Raw genomic sequence first — 22,037 nt, 5'->3', positions numbered from 1 at the left:
AAATTCGAACGTGAGTATCGATTTTTTGCATGTTCATGTGTTAATATTAAAACACGCTATTTACTAGAAGCAAATGGTAGATTTGGTCTACACTCCCCACACTCGCAAGACGGGTTTTTATTAAATTGACCTTTACTCGCAATATTTTGTACCTAGATGTAATTTTTAGTCTCTCTCTTACCAAACCAACCATAGCACGCTGGATTTAAGTACACAGTATTATCTAAGGAGTTATTTAATAAGAAAATAACTCCTACAAATTCCCTAGGTAGTAAATAGGGTGTCCATGTTGGTTGTAATCTGTCTTGCACGTCAATTTTGATTTTACATCTTAATAAGCCAGATTTATAAATAAATCTAATACTAAATGACAGTTTCTGCACACTAAATACTTTTATAACAAAGTTAAAGGATAAGTAATAGGTTCAAATCCTAGCTGAAGAGGCAAATTTTTTCAAGCTCAAAAAATCTTGGAGTCACAATAAGGAACAAGTCAGTAAAATATAAACAAAACATACCTCAAGCATACACAACTCTTAGAAAAATGAGGTTATCAAGTGGTGTTCTAGATGGCTAAGCTTTTACATAATTATTATTTTTCATATTATTTGAATTCCAAGAAATCAAAGATGTTACCAGAACTCAGAAAAATAATCAAATTGTGTAACATTTACGAGACTCCCAACCGAAATAATTGTCCTAACCTCAAAATGAAGCATGGCCTCCTCAGCTTGTACGATAAGGTTGATCCCAAACCACCAAACAATTAAGAAAGATCTAATGGACAGCAAATCCAATTTGTTGGATCTGGGCCAGCCTTAGATCAAAGCAGATCGATCATAAATAATGATGTATTTGATTTTGATACAGACAGTGCAATGGAATGGAATTGAAACAGAAATTGTGTTTGCAAAATCAAACTGAACCTAATTTTTTTTTCAACGTAAGACGCCCGTATTCACAAACATTACTATGAGGTCTCAGAGTGCACAGAGTGACACACGAACTAATCACAGAGCTCTATTCTACGCTGTGCGTTCGATTTGCTGTTTCACTTAAGCAAGCATCGTTTGTGAATACGGGCGTTAGTTTTGCTTGGCTTATTTTCAGAACATACTACTACGATACTTGACCGTACTCGCACATGATGTTCAATGAGATACACTCTAGGGTGGTAGTTGGTACATACTTGCCCAGTAAATAGTATAGGTAACCACTCTCGCCTTGAAGATGTCCAGAATATTATTAATTCTAGTCCTTAGCTACTCGCATTAGTAAAAAGTTTGTTTGGTAAAAGTAAAAAGGTGAGTAAGTAAAAGTTTAATATTTAAGGGATGTTTTACAATATTTCAGGTCTTTACGGAAAATTTACCGTTTTCTCTGAATAAGTACCAAAGATAAATAACGAGTAATTATAAAACGCGATCGGCTTTGTACCAGACAATGGAAAGAGACAGGATTAATATTAAACACTTCATTAAGCGTTGGACTGAATAAACATCCGACCCAATTTATGTAAAGAACGCTCATCAGGTGTAGATAGGGCTGTACAAGAAAAACAATAAAATCGGGACAGAAAAGTTCAAATAGTTGGGACCACAGAATCACAAAAACTAAAGGGAGATGTGACAAGGGGGCGGTGCCGGTGTGGCAGGAATATGCCCAAAAACAGAACACATTGCTCGTAACAGCAATTATGACAGCAGCAACGTCATAATGTAAACGGTTTACATTGCTTGCGTAGTACTAAAGATTATTTGAACGTTGAGTACTGATACCACAGTGGATAATGAGCACACATTTTAATTACTTTGTGTGGCAATGTTGGCATCTCTCTATATCTCTATGGTTGGGACACTAGAGGTTCCACCCTGCGTCAGTCTCGGTCAGTCCGCATCGGATCGTGTGCCTCAGCGCTTCACACGATCAAAGCGGTCAGGTGTGGATATAGACATAAAAGAAGTACATGACTTCCTGATATAACTTCACGGTTGAGCAAAGGCGTACCCCTTGGCTCTCGTCCAATACGGCGCGTGCAGGTGATCTTCAGCAATTTTCTTAAACTGTCAGCAACTTTACCTAACAATATAGTCGATCTATTTTACTAAAGAATCACGCTTCACTCGCCAGAACTTCACTAAGAACCATGATCCTTTGGTTTAAGTGATATACAATCTGGCTACTTGTGATGTACTACTACACAAATAAAGTGTGTGCGCTATGGCAACACTGGCTAGTACCAGGTCGTAGTCGGGCCGCCACACAGGACGGACGTCAGTGCTTGCACTAGCTTACACACACAGTGAACATATACCAGTGTTTTCAACCGACTTTAAAAAAAGGAGGAGGTTCTCAATTCGACGTATGTTTTTTTTTTCTATGTTTGTTACGCGATAACTCCGCCAATTATGAACCGATTTGAACAAATCTTTTTTCGGCGTATAGGTAATACCTCAAGGGTGGTCCCATTTAAATTTAATAATAAAAAAAACAACCCCCAAGGGTGGAAAATTGGGGATGAACTTTTTTATACGCAATATCTCCGCCGATTATGAACCAATTTGAACGATTATTTTTTTGTTGAATAGGTATTATTTTGTGTTCACGCATTTGAAGTCGGTTTTATTTTTTTTTAAAAGTTGTGACTCTTATATTTAAGACATCACACTACTTATACTTTGGGCAAATCGTCATTATCTAATACTATTATTAACCCTTAATGTCCCGCAAATACCTGAGCACTTCCCATCACTAATTGAGTCACTCTACAGGCAGATCAGAATTCATAATATAATTTCGACACGCAGTCGATGACTCTGAAATATTAAAATCATTAATGCTCTTTGTTTTACCTTGCTTTTGATGGGACAAATTACTCATTCTTTATGTAGATAATATAAAACGATTCTGTAGATAGTTTCGGTAATTCTTAGTTTTTTGGAAAAGAAACTGGGACCTAAGGAGCACTCGCATTCTTATTAATAACTAGCTGACCCGGCAAACTTCATAACGCATAATAACCCTTATTCAAATAAAGGTAGATATATTACCACTTCGTTTACTTTTAAAAAAGGATCCTAATTTTCGATATGGTGATACTCAAAGATATCGTGGTCACTTATTTATATTTTTAAACTAGCTGACCCGGCGAACTTTGTTCCGCCTTAATGGCAATAAATAAGCAGACTTTTTTTATTTCGAACGGGATAAAAAGTATCCTATGTCCTTCTCCTGGCTCTAAACTACCTCCCTGACAATTTTCAGCTAAATCGGTTCAGCCGTTCTTGAGTTATAAGTGAAGTAACTAACACGACTTTCTTTTATATATATAGATATATTTTTTTACTTATCTATGCCATCTTACAACTTTTCAACGTCATTTGTCACTGTCAGGTAATGTCAAAGTCAACCAAACGGTTTTGGTGTGAAAAATTTCAAGTTTTTAGCGCGCGTTTTTGGTATTTTTGAAACTTTGTTCAACGAAAATTCTGATAAGTGTTTTGTCGATTCAAAATCCTAAACTATAACATTTATTGTATAGTCTCACTTATAGGCAGCGTCTGCAACTGATTTACTCATATAGTTTAGACATTTTAAAGAAGTGGTAAATAGTTTACCACTGTCCGATCCCGTCTTGACAAAAGTTTGATGATATATAAAAATAACTGTTGTTTTTTGTATGTGCACAAATAAAACTAAATAAATATTTGGAGAAATTTTAAGTTATTTTGATAACTGTTTACGTAACGTTTTGACATTACGTAATTAGTGAATTTATTGTTAGTTTCAGACTCAAGGTAAGCATAATAATTGTAAGCATAATGACCAATATTAATAAATATTATTTTTATAAAAACAATATTATTTCATTCCCAAAATATTTAATAAAATATAGGTAGAACCAAGAGGAAGTCACTAGTCAAGAACCAAAAATAAACCAAAACGGACAATGGCAACTATTTTACCACCAACATTGAATAATTTGTAGTCATGAATGGATAATGGTAAATTATTTACCACCCAAAAACTACCCCTTCCCCTATTTTTTAATAAATTTTGATCAAAAATATGAAATAAGTGACCCACAATTACCCAAAATCCACTTCAACTTTGTAAAAAAATGCATACCAGCTCGCATTTGAATAAGGGATAATATGTACATCAGAAATAACGTACCTACGATTCCAAATAGTGAAATATTTTTCAAATCGGTCCAATAATTTCGGAGCAAGCTTTCAATACAAACGAACAAAATCTTTCCTCTTTTTAAAATTTGTGTTGATGTTGATAATTTGTAGAAGAATAATGCAAATCTAAATACCACTATACCTAAAGCGAGTTTTAACAAAATGCTATTTACAGTTGTAAAGTTAAAAGCGGCAAAGTCTGAAATATAACTTTTGATTTTTGTATTCTACATTTCCAAGATAAACTTTATCAAGTGCCATCCGTTTTGTAAAAGTGGAAAAAGTGGAAAAACTGGCAACACTGGAGCGGGAAATATTGCACCCAATGGTATTCCGATATCCAGGTAGTGCATTTCATTCTTTCTTTTGAATTTAAAATGTCCGGGCGGAACAGGAAGATAACCTTTTTTGACATAAAAATAAAACTGTCTGTTACAACGACAGGTGCACGTTAGGTTAGAGTTCAAATTCTAAAATTGTGGCACGGAAAATGATAGGAAAAAATCCGGGCATTTTTCCTGTTTTATTTAATTTTACATCACAGGAAGAGAATTCTAACAAAAGAAATGAAAGAAATTTGAATGATCCGAATCAAAGAAATCGTTGCCTATATTTGGTTTTTGTTAAAAAAGTATATTGTGATTATTTTGATTCAGCACAATGGCATTTTAGAAATAAGTTGATTCCGAGATTTTTATGAGCCTGCTTTCCGGTGAAAAGTTTAACCTATAATTCTGTTACATAACAGTTAGTATATTTACTAAAAAAATGGTAATTAAGGTCAGGTACGAGTCATTAGGTCTTAGCGTTTAACTCGTTCAGTGCGGTAGTATGGAAGCGGCACGGGAGGGGTCATTTTCACATACTATAACGTGACAGAACAGAGCATACAAATATGAAGTCACGTGATTCCGTGGAGGGTAGTTGAACGGGAGGCATGGTCGATCTGTTTTAATGGTTTCAATTTATTATTTAATGGACTTTAGTGTACAAATTTGGTGTTATTTTGTGTTCTAAAGTGCAGTGAAGTGATAAATCATAAAAAACATTGAAATACTTCGAATTTGAGCGCGCATCGAGTGTCGAGTGGGTTGTCGTATGAACAACCCGCTTTGGACCCGGTGGCGTCTTGAAACCTGCTTACGGGCATACTTAACTCCACGGAATCCATGAATAATCAATAGAACTGAAACACCCACCACGTTCTATTGATAACTATGTCAATTTTCACTCGACATTGGCAGAAATAAACCTCCCAGAGAGGTTTGGTAGCCATTAAAAAAAAAAATGAAGTCACGCTGACATTTGACGTAACAGAAAACACCATGCCGCTCCCATACCTCCGGCATTGAATGAGTTAACCGCTAGACCTATAGATTTAAATACGAATACCTTGATCTACTATTACAACTGTCTACAGTATTTTTGCGCACGGGTTATGCATAGCTTATTTTTATTGCTTTATAACCTAGAAACTTAGATTAATAAAACCTAGATGGATAGTCTTCATACAAACGCTTCGTCAAGAGTGAGGCAAAAATCTTATGTCATTAGTGTCAATTTTGTTGGGGAGTGTAGACAGTGAAGGCGATTTTCCCTAAAGTAGGGAAATTTTTAATACGTTTTTAATTATTTTATAACTAACAAAAACAAAACGCATCATGTACTTACTTATTTATTGAATTCAAAGTACCTACCTAATTACAATAAGATAAATCGACTGAAAAGTCTCGATTTCATAAAAAAGGAAGTGTATTTGTACGGCGAACAATTGGGAAATAAATTTTCTTGTTACTGGTATCATTCCCGTATTTAATTTTTGAAAGCCAAATTCAAGCAAAATACACGTCGAATCGTAGTACTTACTTATGAAATGTAACACTGGTCACTTTCTTTAGTTTTTCTGATGTATTTAGACACCCTTTCACAGCACAAACCGTCTTAATTAATTAAAAGTCGTCGGACGTGTTTACCAATTTTTCACTTTGACAGTTCATGTGACGTTTACGAGTAAGCCATTCTGGCTTACTAAAATCTGCCTCACCTTTCGTGCACTGACTATCTATCTAGGTTTTATTAATCTAAGCCTAGAAACAAGAATAACAACAAAAAAAATTTCTGAATTTGCTTTTATGTGTAAAAAATAGAAAAATTCATATCAATGAATGTATGAAATATGAACATAGAGATGATTTAATTTGTTGCCAAATATATTTTTTTCTTTCTTTCATTCAATCTTTCTAATTATTAAAACATAACAAACATCCATTTAAGATTCATTCTCACTAGAGAAAAATTAAAATAGAGTCCAAATATTTATTAAAAGTGAAAAGTTCTAATTTTTTGTCATGTTCCATAGAAGATTTTTTTCATAAAAATTTTACCCTATCATGCTTTCAGTATACTGGCCTTGGTATCGTCGTCTCTCAAATCCCACTATATTTCGATGAAAGCGTGCCTCTTGTTCTTGCGAATAAGCCCCCATAATTATTTATAAATATATCCCAATGAGAATGTGACGTGCATCTTTAGAGACATTCTACTATGAAGATGGAAAATTCAAATCGCTATAACTTCTTAAAAAGCAAATAGTTTCGATTTGTAATCGCACTTTTCTATATAAATTTGCTTATATAATTATAATCAGAATATAATAAGTAAAATTAATGCGCAAAAAAAATTTTTTTTTTTGTTGACCGGTGTTATTTAAAAACGGATATCCAACTTACTGTACTATCCCAATTCCCCAATTAATCGTAAACCCGCATTTTATATTCCGCTCGCCTCGTCAAGTGGGCGTAGAAGCAATTAGCCGGCGAAATAGTTTTTCCTACTTCAAATATAAGGATTCATATCACGGATACGCGTTAAGGGTGGTTTCCAATCTTGGAGGTAGCTGCAATTTACGCACGGCAAAAAAAAATATTTTTTAAGCTCGTTCTGAATCTCGCGAGCGGGTTAAGCTCACAAAAATATACTGCCTATTATAATACGGTTTTATTTATCTTGATCATTTTTTGTTAACCGAATTGTTCCAATTAAAATTTAACGCTCTAAACAAGCCTCAGAAGGGATCAATTTTAATCTCGCTCACTTTTCAATAGTAATATTATTTAAATCCTTCCGTACTAGCACAATTTTATAACAATAAAATTACCTACTTAAAAAAGATACTGCAAAAGAGCTTGCAGTATAGGAATAGGTCGATCAACACCACCCAATGACATCATTCGAATTGTTACCGATGCGATACGATAGATATTTCACACGTCGCTAACATTTAAAGCCACCATTTCTTCCTCAACAGCTTCCCTGTGGAAACTTCGGGATTATGTATGAAGGAAGTGCTGGTCTTGATTCAGTTGAGGATGTATTCAGAAGAAAAGTTTTACAATCTTGTTCGGAATATTTTAATGATCTACTTACTTTATAAGGTATCTAGGACTAGGTGCAAAAAGAATGATACTGTTAGGTGAATGAGCTTAAGAAGAAAGAAAGAAAAAATGTTTTTTCAGTATCATCGACCGTTTGGTGTAGTGGTTCGAAACGGACTACTATTCCGGAGGTAGCGGGTTCGATTCCCGCACAGTACAAACATTTGTGTGCATGAACATATTGGACTGGGTGTTTTCTATGTATAATAAGTATGTATTTACAAAACAAAAGTATTTAAGTAAGTTTGTCTAGTACACATAGTACAAGCTTTGCTTAGTTTGGGACTAGAAGCGCAGTGTAAAATGTCTAAGGATATTTATTCATTTATTTATTTAATAGTTAGCTTAGTTACTTTTATTCCGTTTATTATCTCAATTCACTGGAAAATTTGAAACCGACATGAACATAGTCGAACGCACGAACGGATAACTAGATTTTCTATAAAAATCACTGGTCAGGTCTCCCTGTTAAAACGCAGCGTCCGGCTAGCGTCGAACGCACAGTAATTGTTTGTCAATTTCATTCAGTTCCACCGTCCCATCGACGTTATAAAACAAGAAGGGTCAGTAATACTACTCCGTAAACTATTTGCGCAGTCAGCAGATTGACGTTTTCAATAATTGAAGAGATTCTGGCTGATAAAGAAACACATTTTCTCAACACTAGCCGTGTGTGGACCTGAAGTGGTGACAGGGCAGGGCAGGCAATATAATTGGCAATTGTATGAGTTCTCTGTTATGAGCCTACAACTACATCATCATCATCATCATCATTTCAGCCATAGGACGTCCACTGCTGAACATAGGCCTCCCCCAATGCTTTCAATTTTGATCGATTGGTAACGGCCTGCGTCCAGCGCTTCCCTGCTATCTTTATGATGTCTTGACCAGAGCCTACATGCTTAGAACGAATTTGAATTTGATTTGTGCGTGTATTTACTGAGTGAAACTCGTTGGTCCTTCGACCTGGTGGGTGAAGGTTGCTGGAAGCGTCTGGAGTAACGTAGGACCGGTCGTTGTGAAAATACTTTGGAGGTCTTTGCTCAGTTGTGGATGTCACAGAAGATTGTTATGGAAATCCTCGGGGTAGGCCTGTTTTCAGCCATGAACAACTTTCGGATGAAAAGAAAGAAACGTGTAGTTACTGACCCTATTTTGACTGTACCTCCGATATCTATTTAAGCCTACTGCACCGCGCATTCGGAAACCTGGTTTGTCCCATCTGAACCAATCCCGTTGACTACAACGACTGGATTTGGTTTTGCCTTAGTTTGAAATGGACATCGCAACGCTTTTCTATTGTGAAAAGTATTTTGTATTCTACTCAAATGCTCTGTAATCTCGCTTGTAGTGCTATTCAGGTTTGGGTAACTGTAAATGCTGGTGTTCTGGTAGAAAACATCGATGTTTGCCTTTCTTTTTTGTTAAAATGTAAGGCAAGTTCGCTTCAAGAGTGTAGCAACAAGTAGGTGAAAGGATAAAAAGTATATTTAGTATGAACAAAGAGAGGCAAATGAAAGACTTATTGATAAGAAGACTATTTTGTCCCAGCTAATCTAAATGCTACTTTAGAAAAAAAATTTAGATATGCAAAAATTTAATACGATCATGAAAGAAGCCGAGGGCAGAAGCCGGTAAAAATATTTTGTTTTGTAAATAGATAGATAATTAATTTGGCTATTATTACTGCAACCAAATTCCTAATAACACAATGATCAGATCAGATTTCAAAACATTAATGTTTTATTAAATAAAAGATGATCTGCATTCAAGAGTTGTATTCATAGCACAATTCATAGACGCCATTACACAAATCTACAAAAGACAGATTCCATAGACTATAATAGCTTAATCAGACCATAGACTATACTATTTTTACTTTTACAACATCTTCCTTTCTTTAATTTTCAAGCAAGGCTTTAATCTCACCTATGTATACAAATTGCAAATAACACTTGTTAACTTTAAATTTCCACATAGCTAATTTATAATGAATAACTTAAACTATTACATTCATTACGTTCTGGTTGCCTAATATTTAGAACATAATAATACTACAACTTAACACTTTAAGCTTAACATTACTTTCAATTACAGCAAGTCCAAAGAGCTACTATAAATTTAATAGGTTTCAGAGTATTTGATAGGACGCTTAATTAATCTACCTGATCTTGACATTTTCGGAAGCTGTGCATTGGAGTCAGTTACCACTATTTCAGATTTATTCTGTTCATCTTCTTCTTGTAAGCACGGTCCCGTACATGTCTCATTTGGTGCAAATTGAGCCATCTGGGCGTCTTGACTGTCTTGCATATTATCAAGTGTTTGAGCCGTCTGGGTGTCAACCTGTACTTCTCGTGGTCTTATGAAAACTTCATTTCTCCAATACCTATTTCCTTCCTCATTTTCTACTATGTATGACCTGGGATTGTTACACTTCTTTATTATTTTTCCTTTTAACCATGTCTTATCCATAGGTTTCTTTTTGAAACTAATTAACTGATCTTCTTTGAAAACATTTCCTTTACTTGCCGTCTTGTCATAGTTAGTTTTTGAAGAATCTTTTTGTTTATTTAGTAATATTCTGTCTTTATCATAAGTAAGTTTAGGGATCAGAGTCACAAAAGAACATGGACTATCCGTCCGCAGCTGCCTCCCCATTAAAATTGTTGCTGGTGAGTTTACTTTACCTCTAGGTGTATTTCTCTGGTGTAAGAGGGCAAGTAAAGGATCTTCACCGCTGTCTTCTGATTTTATGAATATTTTCTTTACTATTTTAACGGCACTCTCAGCTAAACCATTCGATTTTGGATAATGCGGACTTGATTTTATGTGTGTGAATTTCCAGTCATGCTCAAATGTCTTAAACAATTCAGAATCAAAGCACAATCCACCATCAGAATACAGAATCAAAGGTATGCCGTGTCTTGAGAAAATAGCCTTCAACTGATTAATTACTGTTACACTTCTTAAATCTTTTAAGCTGCTTACCTCAATGTAGTTAGACAGAGCATCCACAACCACAAGATACTGTTTTTGATGAAACTCAAAAATATCACATCCAACCTCTTGCCAAGGTAGCATGGGGACTTCCTTATACTTGAGAACCATTTTTTGTTTATTATTCTGATATTTTTGACATATTTCACAACCTTTTACAAATTTCTTTATATCTTGTACTATGCCAGGCCAATACATAGTTAATTCAGCTCTACTCACCATTCTTGAAATGCCAGGATGACCAGTATGCAAGCTTTTTAACATTTCTTGTCTCAGTATTCTTGGGATGATGATTCTGTCGCCTTTAAACAATAGATCTTTCACTAAAACTATTTCATCTCGATGCTGGTAGTATGCCTTCATATCTTCTTCAATATCTTTGTATATTTTAGGCCAACCATTAGAACACATCTCTTTTAGTCTAATCATAACCTTATCATTTTCAGCTGCCTTTGAAATTCTCTGCCAGGTCTCAACTGTGACAGGTAAGTTATGCAGTAACAGGCAAATTTGCAACTCTACATCCTGCTCAAGATTGGTTTCAATATCACACCCACTTAAAGAAAAGTCTCTTGATAATGTATCAGCAATATATAAGTATTTTCCAGGTGTGTATACAACATTCAGATGAAAGGGTTGTAACCGCATCATCATTTTCTGAAGCCTCACAGGTACTTTACATAATGGTTTATTCATGACTCCTAATATGGGCTTATGATCAGTCTCAACTCGTACTGCATCTCTACCAATTATGTATTGTTTAAATTTTTCTACTCCAAAGCAAATGGCCAACAACTCTTTCTCAATTTGTGAGTATCTAATTTGAACATCTGTTAGTGCTTTTGAAGCATAGGCAATAGGACACCCATTCTGGAGCAAAACTGCACCCAATCCCAATGAACTCGCATCTACACTGAGTGTCAATTCTTTTTCTGGCTGATAAAATGCTAAAGCTGGTGCCTTGGTTATGTAATCTTTAAGTTGCTCAAAACACTTCTCATGGTTATGTTCCCATCTATAATCAACATCGCTTTTCAAGAGATTTCTTAATGGTGCTGTGATATCTGCATATCCTGGAATAAATTTAGAAAGATAGTTAAACATTCCTAGTACCCTTTGCAATGACTTTTTATCTTTTGGTGGTGCCAGCTCAGTTACAGCTTTGACTTTCTCTGGATCAATGCTTACACCATTCTGTCCAATAACATGTCCCAAGAAATTTACTTGATCTACAAAAAACTGGCACTTTTTAGGATTAAACTTAATTTGATTTTCTTTAGCTCTGTTTAATACCTTTATCAAAATGTTCTGCAATTCTTCCTCTGACTCCGCCCAACACAGCACATCATCTTGAAACGTAGCCACCCGGTCAATATCCTGAAATGTGTCACAGACCACTTTATGAAATATTTCAGGTGCAGGAGATATACCAAATGGTAGCCTCAAGAATCTGTATCTTCCCCACGCCGTTTGAAAAGTACATAACCGTGAACTATTGTCATCCAAAGGACACATCCAAAATGCTGACTGCGCATCTAGTTTGCAATAGACCTTAGCACCTGCCAAACGCACTGTAATATCTTCAATCTTTGGAAAAGGAAAATGTGCTCTCTTCAATGCCTTGTTTAGAGGCCTGGGATCTAGGCAAATACGAAGAGAGCCATCTTTCTTTTGAACAACAACCATCTGACTTACCCAGTCTGTTGGTTCAGCAACTTTAGCAATAATTCCTTTTTCCACTAGGTTGTCCAGTTCTTGCTTCACTTTTGGCATCAAACTGTAAGGTAATCTCCTAGCAGGAGACACTACTGGTTTGACATCTTCATTTACCTCCAATTTGACTATATGGGGTACACATCCAATACTCCCATCAAACAAATCATGATATCTTTCTGGAATAACTGACTCCAAGCTGTTCAAGCTTTTATTAACTTCATCGACCCGTTTAATGAGACCTAAAACTTCTGAAGTTTCCAAGCCTAATAAATTATAACAATCTGACTTGACAATGTAGAACTCAATTGGATAAGATTCTGTTTTGTATTGACAAGTAAGTACACATTTACCAATAATTGGAACTTTTCCATTAGTGAAAGAAGTAATTCTGACATTTGTTTTTTGTAAACTAGAACATTTTCCTAATTTTAAGAATTGTTTTTCACTTAACACATTGCATTGTGCCCCAGAGTCAACCTTAAAGTCAATTAATAACTTATTAATTTGTAGTTTAACACAGTACCAGGGATATTTTGTTTTTTGGTCCAATGCTAGAATTGCCACTTGGTACTCGGTGTCACTCCCACAAGACTCTTCCAATATGTTGACTTTTTTGGATCTACACTTTTTTGCAAAATGGTTTTTCCTCTTGCAGATGGCACACGTTTTTCCATAAGCTGGACACCGACCATATTCATGTCGAAATCCACAATATTGGCACTCCTTATTATTCATTTTCTTCTTTATGATGTCTATTTCCACTTCCTTTTTCACTTTTATTTCGCCAACCTTTTCAAATTGGTTAACTTGTTCATCTACAATCGCATGATGGCGGCATATTGCTACTGCCTTTTCTAGTGACAACTCGCTGAGCCCAAGTAATTGTCTCTGCAGTACCGGATTTCTCAGGCCGCAAATAAATAAGTCTCTGACTATTTCGTCCCTTAGTGATCCAAAATTGCAGGACTGGCTCAACTTTTTAAGGGCCGTAACATATTGTTCGAATGTCTCTTCTTGGTCTTGTTTCCTCGTAAACATCTTGTAACGTTCGTAGGTTAAGTTCGTTTTCGGTATGAAATATTCGTCTAATCTGATGAGTATTTTGTCAATAGTTGTTTCTGTCTTGAGCATATTAGTATCATACACATCTTGTAAATATTCTCCTCCGTGGTACAGTAATATTCCAATCTTTTGTGCATCTTTGGCATCAGCATGGTAAGCCGCAATGTATGTTTCAAACCTTCTTCTGAACGTCGCCCAGTTGACACACATGTCTCCTTCGGTTATCAATTTCCCAAAATCCACCGCTGTCGCCATGTTTTATTAAATAAAAGATGATCTGCATTCAAGAGTTGTATTCATAGCACAATTCATAGACGCCATTACACAAATCTACAAAAGACAGATTCCATAGACTATAATAGCTTAATCAGACCATAGACTATACTATTTTTACTTTTACAACAATTAATTAGGCTAACAATAGATAACGATGAGGAGTAGGCCTAATTATAATTGCAATATAATTATTATTAGGTATATAATGTAATATTATACAATTACGTATTATCACATCGATCATACTTCTGAAAACTTCAAAGATCATGTTGTTTTGATCCCACACTGTAATTAATAGTTCCAGTGAAGTTGCTAATTAAATTTTGAACGTAGCTAACTAACCTTTGCTAACATTCATACTTGCTTGGGTTTCATTTGCCGAAGAATGGAAGGCATCATCGCCCTCGTATCTTCGCGAGTTAATAAATAGAAGTTTATACTGTCAAGTGTAAGAAAGTCGTGTGGAATTGTGATTTTTGGAAACATGATGAAGCTTAAGTGAAGTAGCAAATGGAACGCACAGCGTTCAATAGAGCTCTGTGATTGGTTCGTGTGTCACCCTGTGCGTCCACGAGACCTCATAGTAATGTTTTTGAATACGGGCGTAAGTCCATTACAAGAGCGATTGTATTTTTATGTCAATATTTTCACGTAACTTTAGTTGCAATATTCCGCATCGACTAACCTAATACAACGCAGTGCAATCGAATTAAAACTCAATTACAGTGCCATACTGCCGAAATATTGACTTTATTTACCATTGGAGAAAACGCTCGTTTGAACAAAAACGAACGCTGCAAAGCTTCGGTAGAGAGTGGCACGAAATTCAGGAAATAAAACATAGAACTGAAGCTGTAAATAATGCTAGGTGACCGTTATAGGGTTTTAATGGTGTTAGCGGGATAGCTTATAGTAGTTTCAAGTTTTAATAAACCTGATTTAAAATGTGATCATGGATTAATACTTTTATAGCGTTGCAAAAGTTGGAATCTTTTTATATAGAGTCAGAGATCCTGCTGGGATTAATTCTCCATACGTAATATCAACCCTACCAAGAAAAACACCCTATTAAACTTTAGGAATGATTTGAAATAAAATTAGAACCCCCAAATGCCCTTCCTTTGTTCATTGGTTAAAATGTAAAACAAAAAAAAAACAAAGTTATAGTAATACTGTCATGTTGCAATTATTACTTAAGTTACAAATTATGATGAGGTTTCAACAGAAATTATTCATTACCATAAATCTTTTATAACGTTTTTACATTTCAAGTAACAACACACGGAACTCTAAAAGCACAGTGGAAAAATCTCTCAAAAGATTCCAATAGAAATTGAATCGGATATCAGTTGAAAATTTCATATTTATGCAAACACAGGAGTTGTTGCCTTCGCCTCGGCGTGGCAATTTCGAAGTATTGAAAAGTTTACCGGCATATACAGGGTGGTCGGGGAGTTGACGTTCAAAGCTAAAATTTGTTTTAACTTACAGCTAGAGAAGCGAGAAAAAAATCAAAAACCAACCAAAATAGGTGAAGTTAAGAATAAATCACAAAATTAATTCTATCTCCTAAACTAAGCAAAATCGTAGAACATCATCATCATCATCTCGTCCACTGCTGAACATGGGCCTCCCCCAATGCTTTCCATGTTACCCGGTTGGTAGCGGCCTAAGTCCAGCGCTTTCCTGCTACCTTTATGATGTCGTCGGGCCACCTTGTGGGTGGACGTCTCACGCTGCGTTTTCCGGTACGCGGAACGTAAAATATACATGGGGGTGATTTAGATACACCTTGATGACGTAAGGAATCAAATTTTAGCTTTGAACGTTAACTCCCTGGCCACCCTGTATACCGTCTGTTTGCTTTTATTTTATGAATATTGTTATAGCCTACTGGTGACTATTTAAGTGTTTAATAAAATAAAGATATGTTTGAGTTTTAAAATATTATGGATGTTGTCTATAAACTTTCCGATAATAATATGTTTCATATTGTTTTATCCAGTTTAAAACACGCAGCATGTGAATGCAAGTTGTCATTATTTAGTAAGTTATGTAATTCGATGTATTATCTGTTTATTTATCCACACAATAGACCTCCCCAACCCAAACTTCATCATCATCATTTCAGCCATAGGACGTCCACTGCTGAACATAGGCTCCCCCCATGATTTCCATGTTGATCGAGGGTAGCGCTTGCGTCCAGCGCCTTCCTGCTACCTCTGATAATTTAGAGTCGTGCACCTGCTATGGATAATGAATAACCCAATGATGATGACGAATATTAGTTATTCGTCAATTTGTAATATGGCTTATCTGGCTTAATTGCCTTTTGCCAGAGATAGAGCATCATTGCTCTGTCTCCTCTACTTCTTGCTAAATGTATTACCGGTATTTTAATCTTAATTTTAGTCTGTCAGATATTTCTATGTATATCAATCTAAATTTGGTCTTATTGTTACAAAAGATTTCTTTCATACGCAAACATTTAATTAAATGTGTCATTGAAACTTGTGAGTAGGGTTTCTGATTTCTCGACCTATTTTTTTTCTCGAGTTTCGGGAATTCTCGAGGCCAAAGTCTCGAGTTTTCTCAGGTTTCGAGTCTTTTAATGAAAACTGTTGAAATCGGTCGAAATTTAATAAAAACACAGGTTTTTTAATCTAATATACCTACTTTTATTGCACAACAATCAATATTAGAATTTAGTACCACTTGTTTTGGTAAAGAAAGTACGATAAATAGTTTTTTTTATAAACCAAAAAAACTTTTTAATAAATGTTTCAATTTCTTAAAGATAACGACTTGAATAAACTTTACGAGGAGGCACGAGTACCTAACCTAACAGACAGTTAACAAATTTTTCAGTCTTTAAATCAGTCAAGTAACTCTGTCTGTCTGTCTTGCTTTCACGCCTAAACCACTGAACCGATTTTGATGAAATTTGGCATAGAGATAGTTTGAGTCCCGGGAAAGGACATAGGATAGTTTTTATTCTGGTTTTTGAAAGAGGGACGCGCGCAATAAAGTGTTTCTGTGACAGACAAAATTCCACGCGGGCGAAGCCGCGGGCGGAAAGCTAGTAATAAATATAGCATACTCTTTGGTGAACATTATTACTTAGATTGAGATCATTACTTGCAAATCAAATCAGTTAAAAAAGGAAAGACTGGGCCAGTCTAAAAGCAATGTTAACCTATTCTTAAGGATCAGAGGTGAGAGTGCTTTTTAAAAGTAATGTACAGCACCAGCAGATATCGATTTATTACATAACCGAAACCAATAATTCCACAAATCAAATTAACGTAATAAAGAAATATGCCTATGGCAGAAATAATGATCTAGGTCACAAATATCACAGTCCCTGAACCGAGAGAACGTCCGTCACAGCCAAGCGCTCGAGCAAAGTGTGGCGGCGCGCGGGGCGGCCGGTTTCTCGTGCCTTCCCTCTCTAAGACAGAGACAACAGGATCGAACGATATGACGTCACGCGGACGTAGCGGGTGTTATTTCTAAGACGGCCGTTCCTGATCGTGCGGCGTCCTCGACCGCTGCCTGCTCCCCATCAGCCACGGCTTCTTCAGCGCGCAGCATAACCTCGCCGACGTTTGAAAACTGGTCTGCGCAGCTCGAACCCGCCAAAGGCTGGTAATCGCAGCCCTGGTCCGCAGGAAGCTGATGCTCGGAGTCCTGAGGTGCAGCTTGAGGCTGACCCTCACCAGGTTGGTTCACCCATGTTCGGTTCCATGGTTATCATCTGGAATGTCAGTGGTGTATGTTCAATGTATGACAGTTACAAGGAACCGAAGTGAAACCGTCGTTTCTTGAAGTTAAAATTCACAAATATTAGGAAGATCACAGCCTTTTAGCACAATCCCATGCGTGCACTCATGTGATTGCGATAAGAGATCCAAAATTGATGTTAAAAATAACTAAACTCAGACGGTGAATAATAAAAAATCAATTAGTGAAAATAAAATTACAAATGTGGGAAATAAATGACTAGTCCTACGAATAATATTTAGCTCTAGAATGCTATTTTCCGTAGACAAGTTAGAACAGTAAGCACAAAAAGAGGCCCAAAGTTTGCATAATGTGCTTACTACCCCGTTGCCGTCAGCAGAGGCCATATTTGCATGCCAACACTACGCCTTGGGTATTAAAAACCCGCGGCGTCTGCCTGGACAGAGCCAGAAACTGACAGAGGCCGTATTTGCATGTCAAAACCAACACTACGCTTCAGGTATTAAACACCATCAACGTCTGCCTGGACAGAGCCAGAAACTGACAGAGGCCGTATTTGCATGTCAAAATCAAAACTACGCATCAGGTATTAAAAACCATCAACGTCTGCCTGGACAGAGCCAGAAACTGACAGAGGCCATATTTGCATGTCAAAATCAAAACTACGCATCAGGTATTAAAAACCATGAACGTCTGCCTGGACAGAGCCAGAAACTGACAGAGGCCGTATTTGCATGTCAAAGTCAACACTAGGCTTCAGGTATTAAAAACCAGTCAGCATCTACCTGGACAAAGCCAGAAACTGACAGAGGCCGTATTTGCATGTCAAAGTCAACACTACGCTTCAGGTATTAAAAACCAGTCAGCGTCTGCCTGGACAAAGCCAGAAACTGACAGAGGCCGTATTTGCATGTCAAAGTCAACACTACGCTTCAGGTATTAAAAACCAGTCAGCGTCTGCCTGGACAAAGCCAGAAACTGACAGAGGCCGTATTTGCATGTCAAAATCAACACTACGCTTCAGGTATTAAAAACCAGTCAGCGTCTGCCTGGACAAAGCCAGAAACTGACAGAGGCCGTATTTGCATGTCAAAGTCAACACTACGCTTCAGGTATTAAAAACCAGTCAGCGTCTGCCTGGACAAAGCCAGAAACTGACAGAGGCCGTATTTGCATGTCAAAACCAACACTACGCTTCAGGTATTAAACACCATCAACGTCTGCCTGGACAGAGCCAGAAACTGACAGAGGCCGTATTTGCATGTCAAAATCAAAACTACGCATCAGGTATTAAAAACCATCAACGTCTGCCTGGACAGAGCCAGAAACTGACAGAGGCCATATTTGCATGTCAAAATCAAAACTACGCATCAGGTATTAAAAACCATGAACGTCTGCCTGGACAGAGCCAGAAACTGACAGAGGCCGTATTTGCATGTCAAAGTCAACACTAGGCTTCAGGTATTAAAAACCAGTCAGCATCTACCTGGACAAAGCCAGAAACTGACAGAGGCCGTATTTGCATGTCAAAGTCAACACTACGCTTCAGGTATTAAAAACCAGTCAGCGTCTGCCTGGACAAAGCCAGAAACTGACAGAGGCCGTATTTGCATGTCAAAGTCAACACTACGCTTCAGGTATTAAAAACCAGTCAGCGTCTGCCTGGACAAAGCCAGAAACTGACAGAGGCCGTATTTGCATGTCAAAATCAACACTACGCTTCAGGTATTAAAAACCAGTCAGCGTCTGCCTGGACAAAGCCAGAAACTGACAGAGGCCGTATTTGCATGTCAAAGTCAACACTACGCTTCAGGTATTAAAAACCAGTCAGCGTCTGCCTGGACAAAGCCAGAAACTGACAGAGGCCGTATTTGCATGTCAAGTGAAGATTCGCCATCCTCCAAGAATGCTCCGCAAGCCCCTGGAGTCCACTCGCCGCGCCACGAGCCCATGTGCTCGGCGGCCTCCTGGGTTTTTCGATGCAGGACCCAGCCAGCAACTCCAAGTCATAGTGGTGATGCGCCAGCGCCCGTTCAAACTTGTATGGGCAGCACGTTTACTTCAAAACACACGCTCGGCCTTCCTCTGCACATCAAATATCAAAAATTATGCACATATTCATCAGGATCGTCTTCTTCGATGTCCCCTCGCGAACCGAACATTGCTCGTTCGTTCGCCGAACGCTCGTCGCTCCCTCCGGTCACGCCACCCGCGGGCAATGTCCGTGAGTATACAAGGGTAGATAAGAAAAGAAAGACAAAAGTTACAGGACCTTGTTTGTAGCAAACCAGACAAAGCACCAATATTCCTGTTCACTACGTCCTTCCTGGTAGTTGCTGCTCCTGCTCCACGCCCCCGGGGCCACCGCATCCACAGGAATGCACCTCTCGAAATCCAGCAAAGGCAGCGCACGACACTCAGGGTCAGGGCGCGATATTGTCAAACCACACATGTAATGCAATAAATGATTTGATTTGATTTGGAGTCGACGGTAGTACCTAGTACTGACGAAGACGTGGGGAGGTTACCCACTACATAATTATTTTGTTTTCTCAAACCAAAATTTTCACCAAGACATGGTCTTGTGATCCATCACGAAAACTACAAGAACCATCGCGTTGCTTACAAGATTTTGAAAAGTCGTCACGTAGGTACGAAGTTGATTCGACCTCCTGACTTCCGATTCCTCGCATCACACGATAAGTCGGGATTCTATTAAAATAAGAAAGAAAGAATTATAAAAATAAAATTAAAACGCTTCAAAACTCATTAGGACATTAACGAAATGTCCGACCGCTGTCAACAGAAATATCAAGGGGTACATTTTGCACTAATGCGGGTAATTGTTATTGAGCTGGGATTTGACTCTGAGCAAAAACCCACACTTGAAGACCGTCTCCCACTCGAATCCCCAAAACTGCTTTTGAAAGCAAGAATCGACAAAATGACCAATACAAAACGTGCAATATTTATTACTTGGCTTGTTCTTACTCGGACACGGATCTGTGACGGATCGCTCCGAACTTGTACAATTGGTCAAATGTAGTTAGTTCATTTTCGTACACCGATTTTTTTAATCAGATCGGACGAAAAACGTCTTTATTACTATCACCTTTAAGTACAATGTCGCAAAATACTCGCAACACACTCACAGAGCCGGATCCATCTCGCACGCGCGCGCTTGTCACCAATTTAACGTCTCGTTCACACCTATTTATTCGTGATCAGCTGTACTAAAGTGAACTAAAGGAATTGCTTCCTATTAGTACATGGTACATGTACTACACAAGCCTATTTATTACTACTCCTCCCATCATCCGGTGTCGACGGGTGACGGTTCCGCAGTCGCGTCGCGCTATAGGACCGCACTCTCCGTATTTAGTTTCCTTTGGGCAGCGCCACCCTTTTTATGGCCCATACTGCCGCAAATGAGACACGTAACGATTCCATCACAAACAAGCTCCAGAAAAACATTGGACGGTGTCACTTACAGTTGCAATCCACCCTCAAACGAGTCAATTCGCGACGAAATTTTCCCAAACACATCGTCGCGCGAGCTATGGCGGCGGCCGTACGAACTGTCACAGCGCCTACAAAAATCACTATGAGGGCTACGTGAATATTCACGATTCCCAATAGGATTACGACGCGGAGTGCGTACACATCGCCTAGGTGACCTACCTCGATACTCAATACTCAATCGATGCACATACACGATTTCATTTAACGGCGGCATTCGATATTCGAACAAACCCGACGTTTAACCACGGGTTTAACTAACTTTTATCACGACACTATCTACGAGAATAATCACGTTCTTTTTTTTAATCTAGACGAACGCCTGGTCATCTTAACTTTTAACACTGCACTGATAATCACAAACTAAGGCAAAAATAGATGGCAAAAACGGTTAGAACGCGTGGTCAATCCCACTTCTGATCTTAAGGATCAGAGGTGAGAGTGCTTTTTAAAAGTAATGTACAGCACCAGCAGATATCGATTTATTACATAACCGAAACCAATAATTCCACAAATCAAATTAACGTAATAAAGAAATATGCCTATGGCAGAAATAATGATCTAGGTCACAAATATCACAGTCCCTGAACCGAGAGAACGTCCGTCACAGCCAAGCGCTCGAGCAAAGTGTGGCGGCGCGCGGGGCGGCCGGTTTCTCGTGCCTTCCCTCTCTAAGACAGAGACAACAGGATCGAACGATATGACGTCACGCGGACGTAGCGGGTGTTATTTCTAAGACTATTTAATAATTAAAAACTATCTTTTGTCTAAGAAAATAGGCTTTCAAGAATATTAAAGCTTCAAAATCGAAACTCGAGAATTCTCGAGCTCCGGTGATTTTTTTCTCGTCTCGAATGAAGCCAAATTTCTCGAGTTTTCTCGAGTTCGAGAAAGCTCGAGCAGAAACCCTACTTGTGAGACTCGAAATTCAAAGACAAAATTCTGAAAAACTCAAACAAGTGAAAATTTGGCACATCATTCGTAATAAAAGTTGGCACTGATATTGGAAACAACCCAGGAATGTACCAATTAAGGCCGATATGATATGTCACAGGAAACCAATTTGCGACTTTTTCATTTCGTTGAAGAATGATAGATG

At 37.7% G+C, this 22,037-nt stretch overlaps 1 protein-coding gene across 2 annotated transcripts; it reads right to left on the bottom strand.

Moving 5' to 3' along the window:
• Positions 1-9,384: 9,384 nt before the first annotated feature.
• On the bottom strand, positions 9,385-13,794 carry LOC135081616 (uncharacterized protein K02A2.6-like). Of its 2 annotated transcripts, none has more exons than XM_063976363.1 (2): positions 12,317-13,794; positions 9,385-11,998 (listed from the first exon to the last, which is right to left on the bottom strand). In XM_063976363.1, the coding sequence occupies exons 1-2, from the start codon at positions 13,652-13,654 to the stop codon at positions 9,743-9,745; spliced, it is 3,594 nt and encodes a 1,197-aa protein (XP_063832433.1). In that variant the 5' UTR covers positions 13,655-13,794; the 3' UTR covers positions 9,385-9,742. The 2 variants fall into 2 exon arrangements, with proteins under 2 accessions (XP_063832433.1, XP_063832434.1); XM_063976364.1 differs by having other exon boundaries at positions 11,608-11,694; positions 11,915-13,794.
• Positions 13,795-22,037: the final 8,243 nt, after the last annotated feature.

The sequence above is a fragment of the Ostrinia nubilalis genome, chromosome 20, assembly GCF_963855985.1.
Source record: "Ostrinia nubilalis chromosome 20, ilOstNubi1.1, whole genome shotgun sequence".
Classification (NCBI taxonomy): domain Eukaryota; kingdom Metazoa; phylum Arthropoda; class Insecta; order Lepidoptera; family Crambidae; genus Ostrinia; species Ostrinia nubilalis.
The sequence above is the reverse complement of the archived record's forward strand: the minus strand, read 5'-3'. Positions and strand labels throughout refer to the sequence as shown.

Bases quoted from the DNA above. Each gene is read 5' to 3' on its own strand.
- LOC135081616 (XM_063976363.1), bottom strand. From the start codon at position 13,654: ATGGCGACAGCGGTGGATTTTGGGAAATTGATAACCGAAGGAGACATG. The intron at 11,999-12,316 runs GTAAGTCAGATG...GACACATTTCAG, and splicing joins TTGCTGAACCAACAGACTGG to GATATTGACCGGGTGGCTAC.